Source organism: Erpetoichthys calabaricus, chromosome 4, assembly GCF_900747795.2.
Source record: "Erpetoichthys calabaricus chromosome 4, fErpCal1.3, whole genome shotgun sequence".
Lineage (NCBI taxonomy): Eukaryota > Metazoa > Chordata > Cladistia > Polypteriformes > Polypteridae > Erpetoichthys > Erpetoichthys calabaricus.
In genome coordinates, this window is record NC_041397.2 from 4,306,006 (window position 1) to 4,324,955 (window position 18,950).

The window sequence follows — 18,950 nt, forward strand, 5'->3', positions numbered from 1 at the left end:
GACACTGATCAACTGAAAAATGTCAAAATGATAACGAATCTGTGCAAAGTGATCTAAACTAATTACAAATACAGAACACAAAAGAGTGGATCCCATAATAATAATAATTCTTTGCATTTTTATATAGCGCTTTTCTCACTACTCAAAGCGCTCAGCAATTACAGGTTAAGGGCTTTGCTCAAGGGCCCAACAGAGCAGTGTCCCTTTTTGGCATTTACGGGATTCAAACCGGCAACCTTCCGATTGCCAGTGCAGATCCCTAGCATCAGAGCCACCACTCCGTATCTGACACCTTTAAGTCAGTATTTAGTGGATGGCGGCTTTGAGTCTGTGAGCTCAGATCTATCAACTCTGCTGTTTTTCTCCATTCTTCTTTGCTCTGTCAGGTGTCATCTTTTGCTGAATCCAGCTGCAAATTCTCCATTAGTTGTTTTGAAGCATTCCTGTTGTAGCTTTAGCTTTGTTTGGTCACGTTGTCTTGCTGGAAAACAATTCTTCTCCTAAGGTTCAGGTTTCTCATAGACTCCATTATGTTTTCCTCCTGGATTTCTTCAAAGTTTGCTGCATATACAAGCCCTGCAGTGCCTGATGGGAAGGTACGTTTTTCATAATCTGCTTTGTTCAAAAATAGTGTTTAATCTGATGGCCAAAGAGCTCATTGTTGGTCTCATCAGATCATTGAACCTTCTCTCACTGACTTCAGAGTCTCCCACATGCCTTCTGCTGAGGTGTCCTGTTTGCCAGACTCCCATGAAGCAGTGACTGATGAGGTACCCGGGCACAGTTGTTGTCTGCAAAGTCTCTCCAGTCTGATCCACTGTAGCTTGTGACTCCTTCAAAGTTCTCGCAGGTGTCTCTGTGGCCTCCCTCACTCATTGCCTTCATTTTGTTTGTGGACAGCCTACTCTTGCAGTTGTCCAGCTCTGCCATACCTCTTTCCCTGTCTTCATGATTGATATAACTGTCCTGCACCACTGACAGACTGAGAAGATCATTCCTCCCCCAAACTATGCGACTCTTCAATTCCACCAGGAGTGGTAAACGTTAACATTATATAAAGTTATTGTCTGTCTGTATACCTGCATTATTATCAATCTTTAATTTAATATTGTTTTTTGTATCAGTATGATGCTGCTGGAGTATGGGAATTTCCCCTTGGGATTAATAAAGTATCTATCTATCTATCTATCTATCTATCTATCTATCTATCTATCTATCTATCTATCTATCTATCTATCTATCTATCTATCTATCTATCTATCTATCTATCTATCTATCTATCTATCTATCTATCTGTCTGTCTGTCTGTCTGTCTGTCTGTCTGTCTGTCTGTCTGTCTGTCTGTCTGTCTGTCTGTCTGTCTGTCTGTCTGTCTGTCTGTCTGTCTGTCTGTCTGTCTGTCTGTCTGTCTGTCTGTCTGTAATTTATACATGATATGTATCTGAATTATTTGTGGAGTGTACTGGATTTTGGTGTAGGATTACATTTTGTATTTGTTTGTGTGTGTAGAGGAAGAGGTCAGTCATCATCTCATCACACTTTGGGACCTCCTCATCCCAGATTTTAGCGAAATTTAGCCTGCTGATTTGGTCGTAGGATTAACCCCTGGAACTGAAATTGCACATGTCTTGGATCAATATTAAGGGAGATTTAAGCTAACAAAAGTTTTAACTTATTGGGGGTTTATGATTTTGACTGGCTAGATCTCCCTAAATATAAGTTTGCACAGAAACATTTCTTAAATCATTTTAAAGTTCTTTTCTAGCTCTGTATTCTAGGTCAATACTATGCTGTCCCCAAAATGAAAAATTACCATGTTATGAGTGATTTTATAATATTATAAAATTGAATAGAGAAAAAAACTACATTTTAAAGTTGGTCAAGTTTTTAATAAAGCTAGATTATAATGTCATTAACATCTCCAGAAAGTTTGGTCTTTGATTTCCAAAAACATTTCCATAAAAAGGAATCGCCCTCAAAATACTCCCCCGAGACGCAATACTCTTGTCCCACCGCTCTTTCCATTGTTCAGAAGTGTTCTGAAACTCTTTCAAAGTGATGGCCTTCAGTGCCTCCGTCGTTTGCTTCTTGACCTCCTCTACATCCTGAAAATGCTTTCCTTTATGGTCCCCCTTCATTCTTGGAAATAAGAAAAAATCACAGGGTTCAAAGTCCAGGGAGTGGAGGGGAGTGAGAAACTGTCATTCCTCCCAATTGTTTGTGAGAAACTGCTAAACGGTCTGTGCTCTTGTCGTAATGCAGGAGCCACTCGCCTGATTGCCACAATTTGGGTTGTTTTCTCCTCACCGCATCATGCTATCGCTTGAGCACTTCAAGGACGCCACTTGGCCAAATAATGCAGAGGGCAGTCTGCTACACACGTGTAGCGGCAAACATCGGAACTAACGCCACTCCAGCCTCATTATTTATTTATTATTCATCATTATTTTTGGGTCCCCCTCTCATATACACTAGTCTCCTCTGTATTTCTCTGTGTGTGTGTGTGTGTGTGTGTGTGTGTGTGTGTGTGTGTGTGTGTGTGTGTGTGTGTGTGTGTGTGTGTGTGTGTGTGAACATCTCTTAACTGGCGCTCCCCATTGGTTTTTGAGGCAACTTTCTCACCTTCACTCCGGTTTTATCCTTGCCATCTTCGAAGGAGACTCTCTCAGCATGCCACATACGCCATTACTCCTCCTTGTGGGTCTCACACTTGCACTTCCTCTTTCAATCACGTCACCAAAGCCAAACTGACCAATAAGATTGCTTGGAGGGATTTGACACAGAGACGTTACTGTTGTATTATGTAATAGATGTATAGTGACCGATGAACCAAACGAGTCTAACAAAAAGTGGTCAATTGGGCACCAACTGGGCCACCCCTTTAGTTTATTCAGCAAACAAAGCAAAAACACGGCCACAGGCAGAATTAAAATAGGCATTTTCACCCATCATTTCCAGCTTCTCTCTATCGGGTGTTTCAGGCTCCATCTCATGGTGAGCTTGGGTCCGAGTGAACGCCATCCTTCTGCTGACGCTCACTTTTAAGGTATCTGGGGTGGAAGGGTGTGGCCAACTTGGGGTGCAATAGGCGGGGCTAGGCCTAGTTGATGGTCCTTTTGTCCGAACTAGTGTGGAGGAAATCGAGACCTCGTCAGTAACAGCATCTGCTTTCATCCCAGAGTGGTACTGCTGGTGAGGTGGTCCCTAGGTGCACATGTATGACATGAGATGTATTTATATTATATAACATATCAAATTTTACCTCAAATGCAGTCTCCACTTTGTATGGATTTTATTGAAGTTTTCTTTCTTTATTTTTCTGATTCAATGAATTTCATTACAAAAAATGATGCTATGTTTTGTATAGTTGTAATTAATTTAGCCCTCTTTAAATGTGCTGTGTTCACTTTGACATTAACTCTTTGAGGGCTGAATATTTTCTCCAAAAAAAGTTTCTGAAAAGCAATGGTTTCACACAGAATTCAACATAAAACATCTGTTGCTGCATGCTGTGGCTGCCAGTTTGCCAAGAATATGCATCAGGCTTGCTGCCAGGCTGTCTTTGCATGGCTGAGTCAAAGTCACAGTGCATTGCAATCTGGTTTCTACCTCTTATCATTGTTAAGTGGCAGTCCTTCCTGGCGAACAATGTCAGTACAATGATTAGCTGGGGACCAATCAGTTGAAGCTGGAACCTGACATTTGTTTCCAATCACTTGTATCAAAATCTGAGTCCGACGAGTCCAGTTCAGAGATAACAGGCAAAACGTCTTCCATGGAGTGTTTTGCTTTATGCATTCACTTTGATCTCTCTCCAAATGTCAGTGCCATTTTTGCCGTTGTGTGCGCCTTGCTACTCACATGAGCGCAGCAAATCTCGGTCAAACCAATGAATCTAATTTTCTAAAACATAACGGTTGATTTTGTCAAAGCTTACAGTCAATTACCATTGTCAACTCCTCCTTTTGACAAAAGTCGACATCAGCCCTGAAAGAGTTTAAGAGTCTTTTTCTGGTGATCAGTGTCCAAATAAAATTCAGTCCACTGTGAGTCAATGTTATCTATATATATATATATATATATATATATATATATATATATATATATATATATATATATATATATATATATATATATATATATATATATATAAAATCCCTATGTGCGTGTGTGGGTGTCTTCTGGTGAAGTGCGCATGCGCGGGGCACGGTGCGATGCGCGATATTACTGTCAGAGAAAGTTAGAGGCGTTTTACGGAAATACAAACCAGTATTACTGCGAGAGGAAATTAAAGGTACACAATACAGTGACGCATATTACAGCCACATACAAGCCAGTATTACTGTCAGAGGAAATTAAAGGCATATTACCGACGCGCACGCCTGTATTACCGCCAGAGAAAATTAAAGGTATATTACGGAGGTACAAGCCAGCGGACGTACAAGACGGTATCCTTCAATAAGGGCGCGCACAAAAAGGCGAGCCTCAAAAGGGCGACCTCAATTGGGCGCAGCGAATAAAGGCGCACGTAAATAAAGATCTGCACCTTTGTTGCTCTTCACATATTCCAGAGCCATTTGAACTAAATTATCTACGAACGCCTTTATTCGCCGCGCTCAATTGAGGTCGCCCTTTTGAAGCTCGCCTTTTTGTGCACGCCCTTATTGAATAGAGCCGTACAAGACAGTATTACTGTCACAAAAAATGAAAGACACACAATACACGATGGCAGCCCACGAAGAACGGTCAGCTCAGCAAGTAAACATCAACAAAAGAAAGGCTGAAAGAAAGAAAAATCCGACCAACAAAAAGAATGAGGTCAAAGTCCCTTGCCATTTAATATAGACTGTTCCTACTAATGTTTATGCACTACTGTTCTAGCGCCCGTTATTGTAACGGGCTAAATGTCTAGTATAACAATATAACCTTTATATAGGCAGCATTCACTGACAAAAGTATCTTGATGCAGTTGGACTTGTAACGTTACACAGTTCTAAGTGCCCAGGTAGGGTTTTGTGCCAACATGGTCATTGAATTTACACAAATAGTCCACTCGAGTTTGGGTGAATACTTCTTTATTGTCACTGTGCAATGAGAAGAAGAGTAATTTCTTTCAGGTGTTGATGTTTTTAGGAGAATGAAATGCCACCCATGACCGTATGTGTCAATGCCAATTCCTTGACTTCATTGTGTAGACTGTCTGTGCAGTTCATCCGATGGGAAGAGTACATTGTCTTGAATGTGGTTGTTATTGGAATGATAAGCAGGTTATGGTGAGTACCTCTTTTTTGTGATTTCTGTTAAATACTGTTCAGTACAAAGTATTGAGTGAGCACAGTCATGAATTAAGAATGGGACCCAAACATGCTCCGAGAACAAACTTCCTCCAACCATCCAAAAACAGTTTGGTGACCAACAATGATGGAGCACCGGGCCATAAGGCAAAAGTGAGAACTAAGTGGCTCAGGAAACAAAACATTGAAATTTGGGGTCAATGGCCAGGAAACTCCCCCGCCCTTAATCCCATTGAAAACTTGTGGTCAATCCTCAAGAGGCGAGTGGACAAACAAAATCCCCCCAAATTCTGATAAACTCCAAGCATTAATGATGCAAGATTGAGCAGCTGACATCAGTCAGGATTTGGCCCAGAAGTTGATGGACAGACCACATGCCAGGGTGAATTGCAGACATCTTGAAAAAGAAAGAAGAGCCAACACTGCAAATATGGACTCTTTGCATAAACTTAGTGGAAATGTCAATAAAAGCCTTTGAAACTTCTGAAATGCTTATATTTTAATTCAGTATACCATAGAAACCTCTGTCAAAAAGGTCTAAAAGCACTGAAGCAGCAAACTTTGTGAAAACCAACATTTGGGTAATTCTCAAAACTTTTGGCCACAACTGTACTTTATAAAATCTCAGAAAATGTAATTTTTCATGCCAAAAAAAAGTTTCATGTGTTTTGGGAATAAAATGCAATGCTCAGGAGATTAATATAGCCTACTGACATATGTGGTGGTTGGAATTTTGTTGAATCACATTTCAGGAAGTAATGTTTGTAAAGGTATGTATTTTGTATTTTAGATTTTAATGTTGCGGTAATACGGTGGTTGGTGTGGCTACCTCCTCGTAGACCCATCGGCCCATGCCCCAGAATGTCGTATGTGCAGGTTTTACATTCAGATGCTGGGGATCTCCTCTCCTCCCACATACCCAAACCATGCCTTTGTTGAGTTGATTCCCATTTTGAATTTAGTCCTGTATGTGTTTGCCATGAATTCGACCGATCCTCTGTCCTGGGCCTGGGGCCTCATGCATAACGCCGTGCGTAGAATTCGCACAATAACATGACGTAAGCACAAAAGCCGAAATGTGCTTACGCACAGAAAAATCCAGATGCATAAATCTGTGCGTTCTTAACTTCCACGTTCTTCCGCTACATAAATCCCAGTCAGCGTGGAAAGTAACGCTCGCGCACGCGCCTGCTGTCCCGCCACAACTCCTCCCAGAATTACGCCTCTTTGAATATGCAAGTCAATATAAATAGCCCTTAAGCTCAGCATTCTGTGAAAAGGCAATGGCAAAAGTATGAGGAAAAGTAGTAGAATTTCAGCGAATACCAAGTGGAGGCAATGAAAAACGTACTATTTTTTGGTTTAAACAGTTATATAAGTAATAAAAGGAAGTTGATTGAGTGACATAGCATGGCGGAGAAACTCGAAAGCTCAAGGTCACAAAGTCGCACAGTGCCCGAAATAAAAAAAGTTGTCAGATATCAAAGTCGCCATGAAAAGGCAACTCATAGCCCACCATCTGAGTGTCATATGAAAGCTTATTAGGGTACAGTGGAAAAAAAAAAAAGCACGAAATGTCAACTTTAATCTCGAAATTTCCACTTTAATCACGTAGTTTATTTTGTCATTAAAGTAGAACATCATAAACTTCATCTTAAAATCGTTTAATTTACTAGTTTGTGAAATCCCATCGTAACTAAAGTAGCACGTTAAATGCTTTGTTGTGTATTTGATCTTCTATGTGCCTGAATCACTAAGTGTCCTTCCTCCGACAGGACATAGAATCCATTACATTCGAAATATTACAGCTCTCTGAATAATTAAAATACTGAGAAGTATACGTGATATCATTTTGATGATGATGAGTTAAAGCAGGTTATTAAACATGGGAACACGGTGGCGCAGTAATTGTTCATGTCTTACGCAAGATGCTTGCTGCGCAACCTTCGATAAAATGCTTTATTACAGAAGTACCTTCTTTTTCAAACGTACTAACTCCCAATTCCTGTCCTTACTTTTCTTTCTCCAAATACCCAATCGCCACACAATCAGCTCTGTAATAGACGTTAAGCCATCTGTAAGCTTAGAACGCCGATTCTTCAAAACTTTTAAGGAACATCGAAATATCTTCATAATGTTTAATTATTCTATCCATCTGTCCTTCCAGTGTCATGCCAGCCACAGCATGAATACAGCGCGAGGCAGGAACAAACTGAACGAAGCTCAAGTTTCTCGCTAGCGCTGCGGCACCGTGTAGTTAAAGTTTTATCTGTATAATATAATAAATATATTTTGCTGCATTTCATCTTAAAAATGATATCGCCATCATATGTAAATACACGCTTTATAAGTGACTCAGGTTGTGCAATATTATAACTGTATCATAAAGTACAATTACTTCACGGTAACTTGCAAGTACAAACAGTTCTACAAGGAGCCCTTGATGGACTGATTGAGTGCGTGTCTAGTTCTTGGGATGAAACTGTGAACCGCGAGGTCCGAACAGGAAAGGCTCTGAAGCGTTGGTCGGATGAGAGCAGTTCAAATAGCGAATGGCTGAGGCAGCGAGTGCGTGATGCTGTATACCGATAATTCTCTTTCCAATTGCTGTAGATCTGTGATTCCACACTCAGATACAGTGATATAAATACTCCGAGTGGTGCAGTGAGAGTAATATGGAAAAATATGATCCGCTGTGGCAACCCCTAACGGGAGCAGCTGACAGAAGAAGGTGCAGTGAGAGTAACAACGCTAAAGCAGTTATGGTATTTAGAATAGTTTGACCTTTCTGTGGACCATTATATTGTCACAGGTTAATTACAATCAGATGCATTAAACTAATAAACAATATGCAGTTAATTTCAGTGTATTTATAAAGCCGCGTCAGGGATGTGGATCTAAAAAAGAAAGGGAAACCACACAGGAACAGTAGCATTGCTTTGATGCTGGGTGCCGCCAATCTGCAAAACCAAGCAGAGAACTTGCGTACGCCAGGGTATGAGCTACCGTGGAAATGTGCGTGGCTTTACGCCAAGTTTAGGTTTTATACATCGCGATTTGAACGTGGAAACGTTCTTACGCAACATTTCTGTGTGTACGCACTGTTTATACATGAGGCCCCTGGTCTTTTCCTTGTTTCTAATACCGCCATTGTAGGCTTTGTCTTCCTGCAGTGGGTTTTGAAACTGTCATGTCTCACGTTTCCTTGTGTTTCCTTTTCTTAGGGTTCTATTCCAAGGCGTTCTGCAATGCATGGCAGCTCTTTATGAGAACACATTAGCTCTAACACAAGAGGTCTCCCACGTGCAGCAGTTACCCTTTGTGAAAGACTTTACATTTCCATGTGATATCGCCAGTTTCCTAGGCCCAGCTTATTTGGAAGCTGTAAACATGGCACTGCCAAAAGTTCCAGTCATCAGAGGAGCTAAAATCGGAAGACGATCAAAAGCTAAATTGTTGGATAAACTGTTTGTATCCAAGCTTCCTGAAAGCAATAAAAGAGAGAAGATGCATCAGAAGTTCCAACCTGCTCTGAGAAGGAGGAAGCATGTGGACTTGGGCACTCCAGTTTTAGAAAGGCGATCTAAAGTGCAAGGTATGCGGTCAACAATAATCAACTGTGTGATTCACGGGGCCATCTCAAGGGGTGGCACTGTAGTAACGGTTGTCGCAGACTAAGCGTTGCAGGGTTCTTGTTTGCACTGACGGCAGCGGGGAGTAGCGCTGAGATGATAAAATACAATTGGCCAGCACAGGTGTTGCTAATGCTGGCTGTCAATTTCAGGTTTCTCGCTAGCATTGAGATCACCACTTATGAGGTTTTTGAGTTATCCTTTATGTACTTCTGAACCGTTTCTGTAACCGTAAAGTCAAAATTTTAGGCCCAGTCCAACATTGACTTAGACAAACTCCAACCACTGAGTTCTTTTCACCTCAAGTTCATTGAAAATGCGCAAATGTTTGGGAATAATGAGGAACTTGGCAAGATGCATTGAAATCATTGGGAATGGAGGAACTGAACCTTTACATCTTGTCTGAAGAAGTGGCCTGAGTTTCATCAAAAGCTTGCATATTGTAATCTTATTTTAGTTAGCCAATAAAAGGAGTCATTTTGCTTGACTTCTCCTTATAAAAACTGAGGCGTTCTAAAATTTTTGACCGGTGGTGTATCAAAACAGAAACATGCTGTTCTGAAAAGGCTCCCCATAACGTATGCCTTAATTTAAGACCAAACATGCCTATGAGGCACGGTGGCGCAGTGGTAGCGCTGCTGCCTCGCAGTTAGGAGACCCGGGTTCACTTCCCGGGTCCTCCCTGCGTGGAGTTTGCATGTTCTCCCCGTGTCTGCGTGGGCTTCCTCCGGGTACTCCCGTTTCCTCCCACAGTCCAAAGACATGCAGGTTAGTTGGATTGGCGATTCTAAATTGGCCCTAGTGTGTGCTTGGTGTGTGGGTGTGTTTGTGTGTGTCCTGCGGTGGGTTGGCACCCTGCCCAGGATTGTTTCCTGCCTTGTGCCCTGTGTTGGCTGGGATTGGCTCCAGCAGACCCCCGTGACCCTGTGTTCAGATTCAGCGGGTTAGAAAATGGGTGGATGGATATGCCTATGAAGATGTTACACATGTCTTGGAAATTCTGAAATTAATTCCAGTGAAATGGGATGACCTAAAACTGGTTGAATGCCCATTTGAGTGACTGCTGTAAAGACTTTCAGTAGCTGCGATCACAAGAAGGTGGCTTATCTCAACCTGAAGTTGTGTTGTATCGGTACAAAAATTTTGAATCCAGCTTTTTGGACCTTGGTAACGGTATGAAGATAGTTCTGAAGCAAATAACAGTTAACTAACCACAAACCTCTGCTTCACTTCTCCAGCCCACAAACACACACACACCTACTTCGCCACACAATCGTACGCCTCCCTGCTCCACAGCACTCCGAAAATGACTTAACAGGTGTGGGAATGGGAGCGAAGACTGATGTCACTCCTTTCTTTTGAATGTTTGGCTCGTTTATATTGTAAAATGATCAGACTTGACACACTTAAAAAGGTTTGGGGCAGCCACCCGTGTAATATACCTGGCTGCAAAAGGCTTTTGAAAGGAACAGAGATATTCACCAGACTGAGTACAAAAGTTGAGTTGCAAAGATAGTCGTTTTAAATAGTGAGACTGAAAGTGACAAACGGGAACCAGAAGTGACCGTCTTCTGACGTCAGTTGAGGCACTGGAACCGGTTGTGACGTCTGTCGAGGCGCCGGAAGTGACGTCTTCAAGTTTGAGTCAGGTTTTCCCACGGCTGGTCTGTAGAGATAGCAGGAGAAGATTTAGTGCACCCCGCCACCCCCTGGCCTGGCGTGGAATTACCTTCACTTGGTCCTTACAGCATCCTCCTATTCGCACGTGTGTGGCAATATATACATTGGAAGAGCAGTGAGAGCTGAACTCCTTGGTGATGTGAGTAAGATATAATACATTTATATTCAATTTAACAATCGAATAGTAGGCTTCCCTCTTGACGTTCTCATCACACTAATAAGCAACTGAGTGTGATGGATTTCAAAACTACTGTTTACTCCCAGTACAGATGTTAAAGAAATGTTGATAACATACCTTTTTTTTAAAAATTTGGTTTTTGGTACGTTTTTAGTATGGGTCTACAGCACAACCCTATCCTAAAGTAAAGTAATTCTCAGAAGATAAAAGGCTTTCCAGGAGACAAACAACAGTGTATTGTTAAAACAAATGTAATTTCCTTCTGCCACATGCTTTTATTTCCTACGCTGTCAACGCTGGGGCACTAATGGAACCCCTCGCTTACTTACCGAGTAGTTGACTTGCAGGTGCCATCGATTCAGCATGATGACTGACTCTCTCCTTTTAACACTAGAATCCCTGAAGCCTACGAAAAAAGCCGTAATGTCGGGCCACCTTAAATTCCTTTGCACCTCTCCATTTGCGTCTTTGTTTTGCAAATGTGGCGATCAGCACACGCTGCAAGCGGCCTGCTATCCCATACCCCACTGATGCAGCTGATGTTTTCCCAGCTCAAGTCTCTTTATCTGTATGAGAGGTGCCTGGAGTTGTAGAGGGTAAATAATATATCATTATTTGGAACACATGCATTTCGTGTGTGCCCTGTCTACAATGATCTGCAAAAATGTAGGATGACAGGAAACGCGAGGCAAGAAATGTTAAACACATAACTAAAACAAAGTTTTTCCATGTTATAGTAAAAATTTAATAAAATGTTGATGTGAAATGTATAATGTGTGAAGACTTAAGTTCAGATATCAAATATTTTCACAAAAGGTATAACGAAACAAGTGCACTTTTGTTCAAGAATAGAACAATAAAATGAAATGTATGTATTCCAAATAACGATATATTATTTATACAACTCCAGGCACCTCACACCCAGATAAAAAGATTTAAGCATCTGAGTTGACTTCAGCTGCGTCGGTGGGGAGATGAGTGAGCTGGCTGCCTGCTGCCAGTGCCAATCGCACATTTGCAAAACAAAGATGCTGATGAGGAGGTGCGAAGGAATTTAAGGTGGCCTGGCATTATGACTTTTGTAGGCTTCAAGGATTCTATCCATCCAACCATCCATTTTCCAACCCGCTGAATCCGAACACAGGGTCACGGGGGTCTGCTGGAGCCAATCCCAGCCAACACAGGGCACAAGGCAGGGAACCAATCCTGGGCAGGGTGCCAACCCACCGCAGGACACACAAACACCAAGCACACACTAGGGACAATTTAAAATCGCCAATCCACCTAACCTGCATGTCTTTGGACTGTGGGAGGAAACCGGAGCGCCCGGAGGAAACTCAAGGATTCTAGTTTTACGCTAATAACGTCCACTACATAGGTGTTTGGAGTTCCAGCACTGTGACCTTATCATTAGCTACCTCCAATGTGTCCTGCTAGTCATCAGAAAGCTTAATTCTTTATCTGCCATTCCTAGGTTTCTTGCCCTTTGTAGTGCCATTCTATAATAAGACTACAGAAAAGGGTCTCAGATGAAAAACTGGCATTTAAGTTCTTTTTTCTTTACTACAGGAGAATTATCTCAATTTGATGTCAAAGATCTGCTCCGACTACCTGGATCTAAGGTGAGTAGTTGTTTTGCTTTGGGGCCCCAATCACCATACCCTGTTGTCTATGAGGGAGGAGCGAAAGCTTTAGATTCGTCAAAAATTTTGATCTCCGGTTTTCGATGGATCTCGATGTTTTAGGGTTCCCTGATACAGAAAATATAGATACATCGATGAAGGTTTGTATGTCTGTCTTTCTGTTTGTGTGGCACAGTTTCTTGAGGGCGGTCTAGCGTTAAAACAGCTGGATGGACAAAAAATAATAATAATTCTTTGCATTTATATAACACTTTTCTCACTACTGAAAGCGCTCAGCAATTGCAGGTTAAGGGCCTTGCTCAAGGGCCCAACAGAGCAGAGTCCCTATTGGCATTTATGGGATTCGAACCGGCAACTTTCCAATTGCCAGTGCAGATCCCTAGCCTCAGAGCCACCACTCCACCTACAAATACCAAAACTTGAAACTTAAGCATGTTATGAGATGACAATGTGCTGATTAGTTTTTGAGCCAAATCGTGCAAGAGAAAGAGGCACTCTAGATCAGGGGTCCTCAGTGTCGGTCCTGGGGGCCCACTGTGGCTGCAGGTTTTTGTTCCACCCAGCTTCTATTTTTAATTGGACTCCTGGGCTAATTAAGTGAACTGTTATTTGTCAAATTCTGTGTTTTGGGGAAAAATGTAGAAATTAGAAAACTAAGTTTGGTATATTAAAATGTACCAAGCAGTTATATTGGAATAATGTATTTTGTTTTCTTTTTAACAATATTTTCATCTTGATTTTCATTCTGTTTTTTGCCGGGTGTTCTAATTGTTCATTTAATTCATTATTTTCTAATTAGTTGGGCTAACGCTGAAGTAGTTGCAGCCTTGTTGTTTGCCTGGCTGTCTGCTCCGCTGGTTGCCATTATTAGGATACAACGAAGGGAGCAAACTGCACAGAGAAAGGGCAAAATAGAATGAAAACAACAAAAGGTTGTTAAGCATTTCAATCTCTAGCAAAAGCAGAAATATTCCTAAATGTCTTATAAATGTAAAACATGCTGTGGTGCTTTCTTAATGAAGAATAAGTGAAGAGAAAAAAAATGTCTACTAATTAATTGAGCTCAGTGTTATCAGATGTTAGGAATCTGGTTGGAACAAAAACCTGAAGCCACAGTGGACCCCAAAGGAGCGACATTGAGAACCCCTGCTCTAGATGAACCCTCACATGTCGTAATTCTGCAATTCATTATGAATTCTCCTCGTCAATTGCTATCATATTGACATATTTATGATCAGAAAGATCAGCATCAGAGTGGTAAATAATTCCTGAAATGCTATTGAATAGTTCGGCTAATTTGGTTCCGAGAGTGCAAAGCCTACTGATGCTCAAATCTGAATATATTTTAATTTTTTTTTAAATAAAACTTTTGCAGAGTTAACTGAAATTTACAATACATACAATAATTAGGTGCTTATGTTTGTGTTATGTTGTGTTATGCTCACGTTTCAGCTTACTACAGTAGAGTCTACTAAATCGTTTGCCTCAGAGATTCACAGCGCCCGTTCTTTTCAAGACCTGACTGAACAGCTGAAGAAGATGGTGCGCTGCTTTAGAGAAAAGAATCTCAAAGAGAAGAACACGTTTCTCCGGGGCCTCCTTCTCAAGTGTGTGCGGCTGAAGCATTTGGAGTCCCGAGGATACAGGTAATTTGTGCTACTGCTACACTTCCTCAAAACGTACAGTGGATTTAAAAAGTGTTCTGACCCCCTTCACTTCCTCAACATTGTATTGTGTTGTAGATTTAATTTTAAATGAATACATTTTGACATTTCTGTCCATCGGTCCCCACTTAACAACCCACAATGCCAAAGTGAAAACATTTTTCAGAAAGGTTTGCAAATGTATTTAAGATCGAACACTGAAATCAGACCCTCAATTCGGTACTCTTTAGAACCCCCTTTGGCAGCAAATCCAGCTTTACGTCTTCTTGGTTGACCCTCCATTGCACACCTGGATTTGGGTAGTTGATTCCCTTCTTTGTGGCAGATCCTCTCAAGCTCCGTTAGATTGAATGGGAAGCGTCTGTAAACTGCCATCTTCAGGTCTCTTCAGGGATGTTTGACTGGCTTCAAGTCCAGGCTGTGGCTGGGCAGCTGAAGAACATTCTCAAGGTTATCCCTTGTAATGATGGGCGATTGGCAAAGGTTTTTTTGATATGAACCGATTTGTGAGCACCAACAAATCAACTGAACGGGAATGCTAAAGCACTACATGCAAGTCCTGTGTGATGTCGCCTGCGTCTTTTTCTTTAGCTGACAGACGTTTAAAGCTGATATGCAAGAATTGCCTGAATCCCGAGTCTTGACTGATTCGTAAATGAGTCACCACCCAATAATCAGTCTCGTTCATTTGATTGGCAAGCAGTCACCACCTGAGAACCAGTGTAATCGATTCTCGTTCATTTGATTCGTGAACAAATCATTGAGTTGCACAATTCTCATTCATTTGTGATTCTGCAATAAAATTTCATATTTTAATTATGCATATTAAGTGTGTTCTCATGCTTTGTGTATAGAAACTAAATATATAAATAACAGTAATGGCGCACTGCACAATAAGGTGCAGTGAATACCCTTGACTTGAGCATTCCTAGATTTCCTATTCTTTCTCTGTACGTTTTATCATTCGTTTGCTCAGAGGTTGATGCCCTTGCTTCTTCCTGAGCAGCTCTTTTTTTCTCCAACCTAGCGAATTGAGACTTGTGGCTGGAATTGCTGCCAAAGGTGCATCGACAAAGTATTGAGCAAAGGCTGTGAATACTTATGGACATGGGATTTCTCCATTTTTTTTATTTTTAAAAAATTTGGAAAAACCTCAAGTAAACTTTTTTCATGTTGTCATTATGGGGTGTTGTGTGTAGAATTCTGAGGAAAAAAATGAATTTAATCCTTTTAGGAATAAGGCTGTAACGTAACAAAATGTGGAAAAAGTGATGCGCTGTGAATACTTTCCGGATGCACTGTAGATATCCCTAAAATCCTATTTCCACTTTGTCATTTTGGGGTAATGAGGTTTGCTTGACTAAGGGCGGAAAAAATTAATTTGGCACAAGGCCGCTATAAAGTCTATCTATCTATCTATCTATCTATCTATCTATCTATCTATCTATCTACAGTGGTGTGAAAAACTATTTGCCCCCTTCCTGATTTCTTATTCTTTTGCATGTTTGTCACACAAAATGTTTCTGATCATCAAACACATTTAACCATTAGTCAAATATAACACAAGTAAACACAAAATGCAGTTTGTAAATGGTGGTTTTGATTATTTAGGGAGAAAAAAAAATCCAAACCTACATGGCCCTGTGTGAAAAAGTAATTGCCCCCTGAACCTAATAACTGGTTGGGCCACCCTTAGCAGCAATAACTGCAATCAAGCGTTTGCGATAACTTGCAACGAGTCTTTGACAGCGCTCTGGAGGAATTTTGGCCCACTCATCTTTGCAAAATTGTTGGAATTCAGCTTTATTTGAGGGTTTTCTAGCATGAACCGCCTTTTTAAGGTCATGCCATAGCATCTCAATTGGATTCAGGTCAGGACTTTGACTAGGCCACTCCAAAGTCTTCATTTTGTTTTTCTTCAGCCATTCAGAGGTGGATTTGCTGGTGTGTTTTGGGTCATTGTCCTGTTGCAGCACCCAAGATCGCTTCAGCTTGAGTTGACGAACAGATGGCCGGACATTCTCCTTCAGGATTTTTTGGTAGACAGTAGAATTCATGGTTCCATCTATCACAGCAAGCCTTCCAGGTCCTGAAGCAGCAAAACAACCCCAGACCATCACACTACCACCACCATATTTTACTGTTGGTATGATGTTCTTTTTCTGAAATGCTGTGTTCCTTTTACGGCAGATGTAACGGGACATTTGCCTTCCAAAAAGTTCAACTTTTGACTCATCAGTCCACAAGGTATTTTCCCAAAAGTCTTGACAATCATTGAGATGTTTCTTAGCAAAATTGAGACGAGCCCTAATGTTCTTTTTGCTTAACAGTGGTTTGCGTCTTGGAAATCTGCCATGCAGGCCGTTTTTGCCCAGTCTCTTTCTTATGGTGGAGTCGTGAACACTGACCTTAATTGAGGCAAGTGAGGCCTGCAGTTCTTTAGACGTTGTCCTGGGGTCTTTTGTGACCTCTCGGATGAGTCGTCTCTGCGCTCTTGGGGTAATTTTGGTCGGCCGGCCACTCCTGGGAAGGTTCACCACTGTTCCATGTTTTTGCCATTTGTGGATAATGGCTCTCACTGTGGTTCGCTGGAGTCCCAAAGCTTTAGAAATGGCTTTATAACCTTTACCAGACTGATAGATCTCAATTACTTCTGTTCTCATTTGTTCCTGAATTTCTTTGGATCTTGGCATAATGTCTAGCTTTTGAGGTGCTTTTGGTCTACTTCTCTGTGTCAGGCAGCTCCTATTTAAGTGATTTCTTGATTGAAACAGGTGTGGCAGTAATCAGGCCTGGGGGTGGCTACGGAAATTGAACTCAGGTGTGATACACCACAGTTAGGTTATTTTTTAACAAGGGGGCAATTACTTTTTCACACAGGGCCATGTAGGTTTGGATTTTTTTTTCTCCCTAAATAATAAAAACCATCATTTAAAAACTGCATTTTGTGTTTACTTGTGTTATATTTGACTAATGGTTAAATGTGTTTGATGATCAGAAACATTTTGTGTGACAAACCTGCAAAAGAATAAGAAATCAGGAAGGGGGCAAATAGTTTTTCACACCACTCTATCTATCTATCTATCTATCTATCTATCTATCTATCTATCTATCTATCTATCTATCTATCTATCTATCTATCTATGTGAATAAGTGAATGGATCTGAAGACTTTCTGATGGTGCTGTGTATGACAAGGGAAGAAGTAAATCCAAAAGTTATCAAATAATCCTTTTTTAAAAGGACTTGACATTTGAATGTTTTACGCTATGAGTGATTCATCAAATCTAAAGCGTGATTATTATTTGACTGTTTTTATAATTTCAATTTTAAAAATGTTATTGCAGATTAACTTTGAAGATGAAATGTCTGAAAAAAAGCATCTGCAAATTCTTGGATGGACAAATTTTACCAAAGAAATGCCTGAATTCCCGAAAAAGGTGGTCTCTGAAGGCTCATTTTCTAAGGAATATTCCACTCAGGAATAAAAATTTAAACATTGAACAGAAGGCCACGGTCACTCTTCATGAACATATGCCAGGATCAAATGGAGGTATGCAGATGTTTATAAGTAATCATTCCAACCAGTGGTCCACCAGCAGACTCCTGACTTCTCACAAAGGTCTTCAACTGAAATCAACTGGGAAATGCACCAGTGACCAAGATTCTGTCTCTCCGAGCTTAAACACGAGAACTGAGCTGAAGTGCGGCCCTGCAGGCGATGCTATTGACAATATTTTTGCGAGAATTGGATTATAGTCCTTATCTGCACACCATGTTTAAACTCTTTACTTTTTGCGACAATGGCATCACAGGAAATTTCTTCCCCAATTTTAACGAGCTTCTACGTGTAATGAGGTTGGACAAGCAGTGCTGTACTTAAACACTTCAGATACGATGTTTTTACAGGATACAGAATTGAATTCCACAGAAGTGTGTTCTGCCAAATTCTAAAATTGGGTTAATGTGGGAACAGCCTGTTTTAAGAAGTTCAGTTTTATGAACATCTTAACTACTTTTAAATTCCATTAATTCATTTAAATTCAAATCCAGTAGATGTGTGGGCAGCAACTGAAGTTACTGATTACACTCACTCTGATACTGTACAAGTATTCGCTGTTTTTTTGAAGGTGTTTTGCTGGTGAAAACTGAAGCCAAAGAAGGTGTATGAACTTTGACATTTACAACATTATTCTTAAAAAAAAAAAAAAAAAAAAAAAAAAAAAAAATTCAGTCAGTTCAGAATTGTAATAATCTGTGGAATAAACACAATACCCAGTTACAGCTCTCTGCATGCATCTCATAGAGTTGTAGTGCTGGGTTCAAATCTTCAAGTCTTGTCATCGTCTGAGCAGAGTCTGCAGGAGTTCACTGTGTCTGTGTGAGGCGGTGTGGGTCGACCCCACGCTACTGGGTCCTTCCGGTGAGCCTCCTGAACTTACATACCTAAGGGATGAGCCCAATGAATGAGGACACAACACCCGTTTAGCAAGGGGTAGGTGTAGAAGTGCTTCAGTGCTTTTATTAATACAGTCAAAAAGCAAATAGTGTCCACAAGTGCCGTGCAGATCTTCCAAATAAATAAATACCGTATATACTCGTGGATAAGTTCTCCTGCGGATAAGTCGGGACTTGATTTTATCGTATAATTTCTGGTATTTTATAATGTCGGTCGTATAAGTCGAATGCAGAAAACTCACGCTACTGGTCCAAGAGGTTATAATATGCTAATGCCTACCTGAGAGAGAAACCACTGAGAACACGGCCTTTTGTTTCTATGCGGGTGCGGCAATGCACTGTTTCAGCGTGTGCTCTTAACCTCTCTCTCTCTCGACCACACCGTAATACTCGAACTATTCC

General features: G+C 40.9%; 1 protein-coding gene across 1 annotated transcript in view; it reads left to right on the plus strand.

Annotated features, from left to right (window-relative positions):
• nepro (nucleolus and neural progenitor protein) overlaps positions 1-18,654 on the plus strand; it is a 37,328-nt gene extending 18,674 nt beyond the window's left edge. The window contains exons 5-9 of the mRNA XM_028799223.2: positions 5,196-5,273; positions 8,519-8,889; positions 12,354-12,406; positions 13,880-14,073; positions 17,438-18,654. Of these exons, the coding sequence (XP_028655056.1) occupies positions 5,196-5,273; positions 8,519-8,889; positions 12,354-12,406; positions 13,880-14,073; positions 17,438-17,849 (1,108 nt within the window). The 3' untranslated portion in view covers positions 17,850-18,654. The remainder of the gene's footprint in view (positions 1-5,195; positions 5,274-8,518; positions 8,890-12,353; positions 12,407-13,879; positions 14,074-17,437) is intronic.
• Positions 18,655-18,950: the final 296 nt, after the last annotated feature.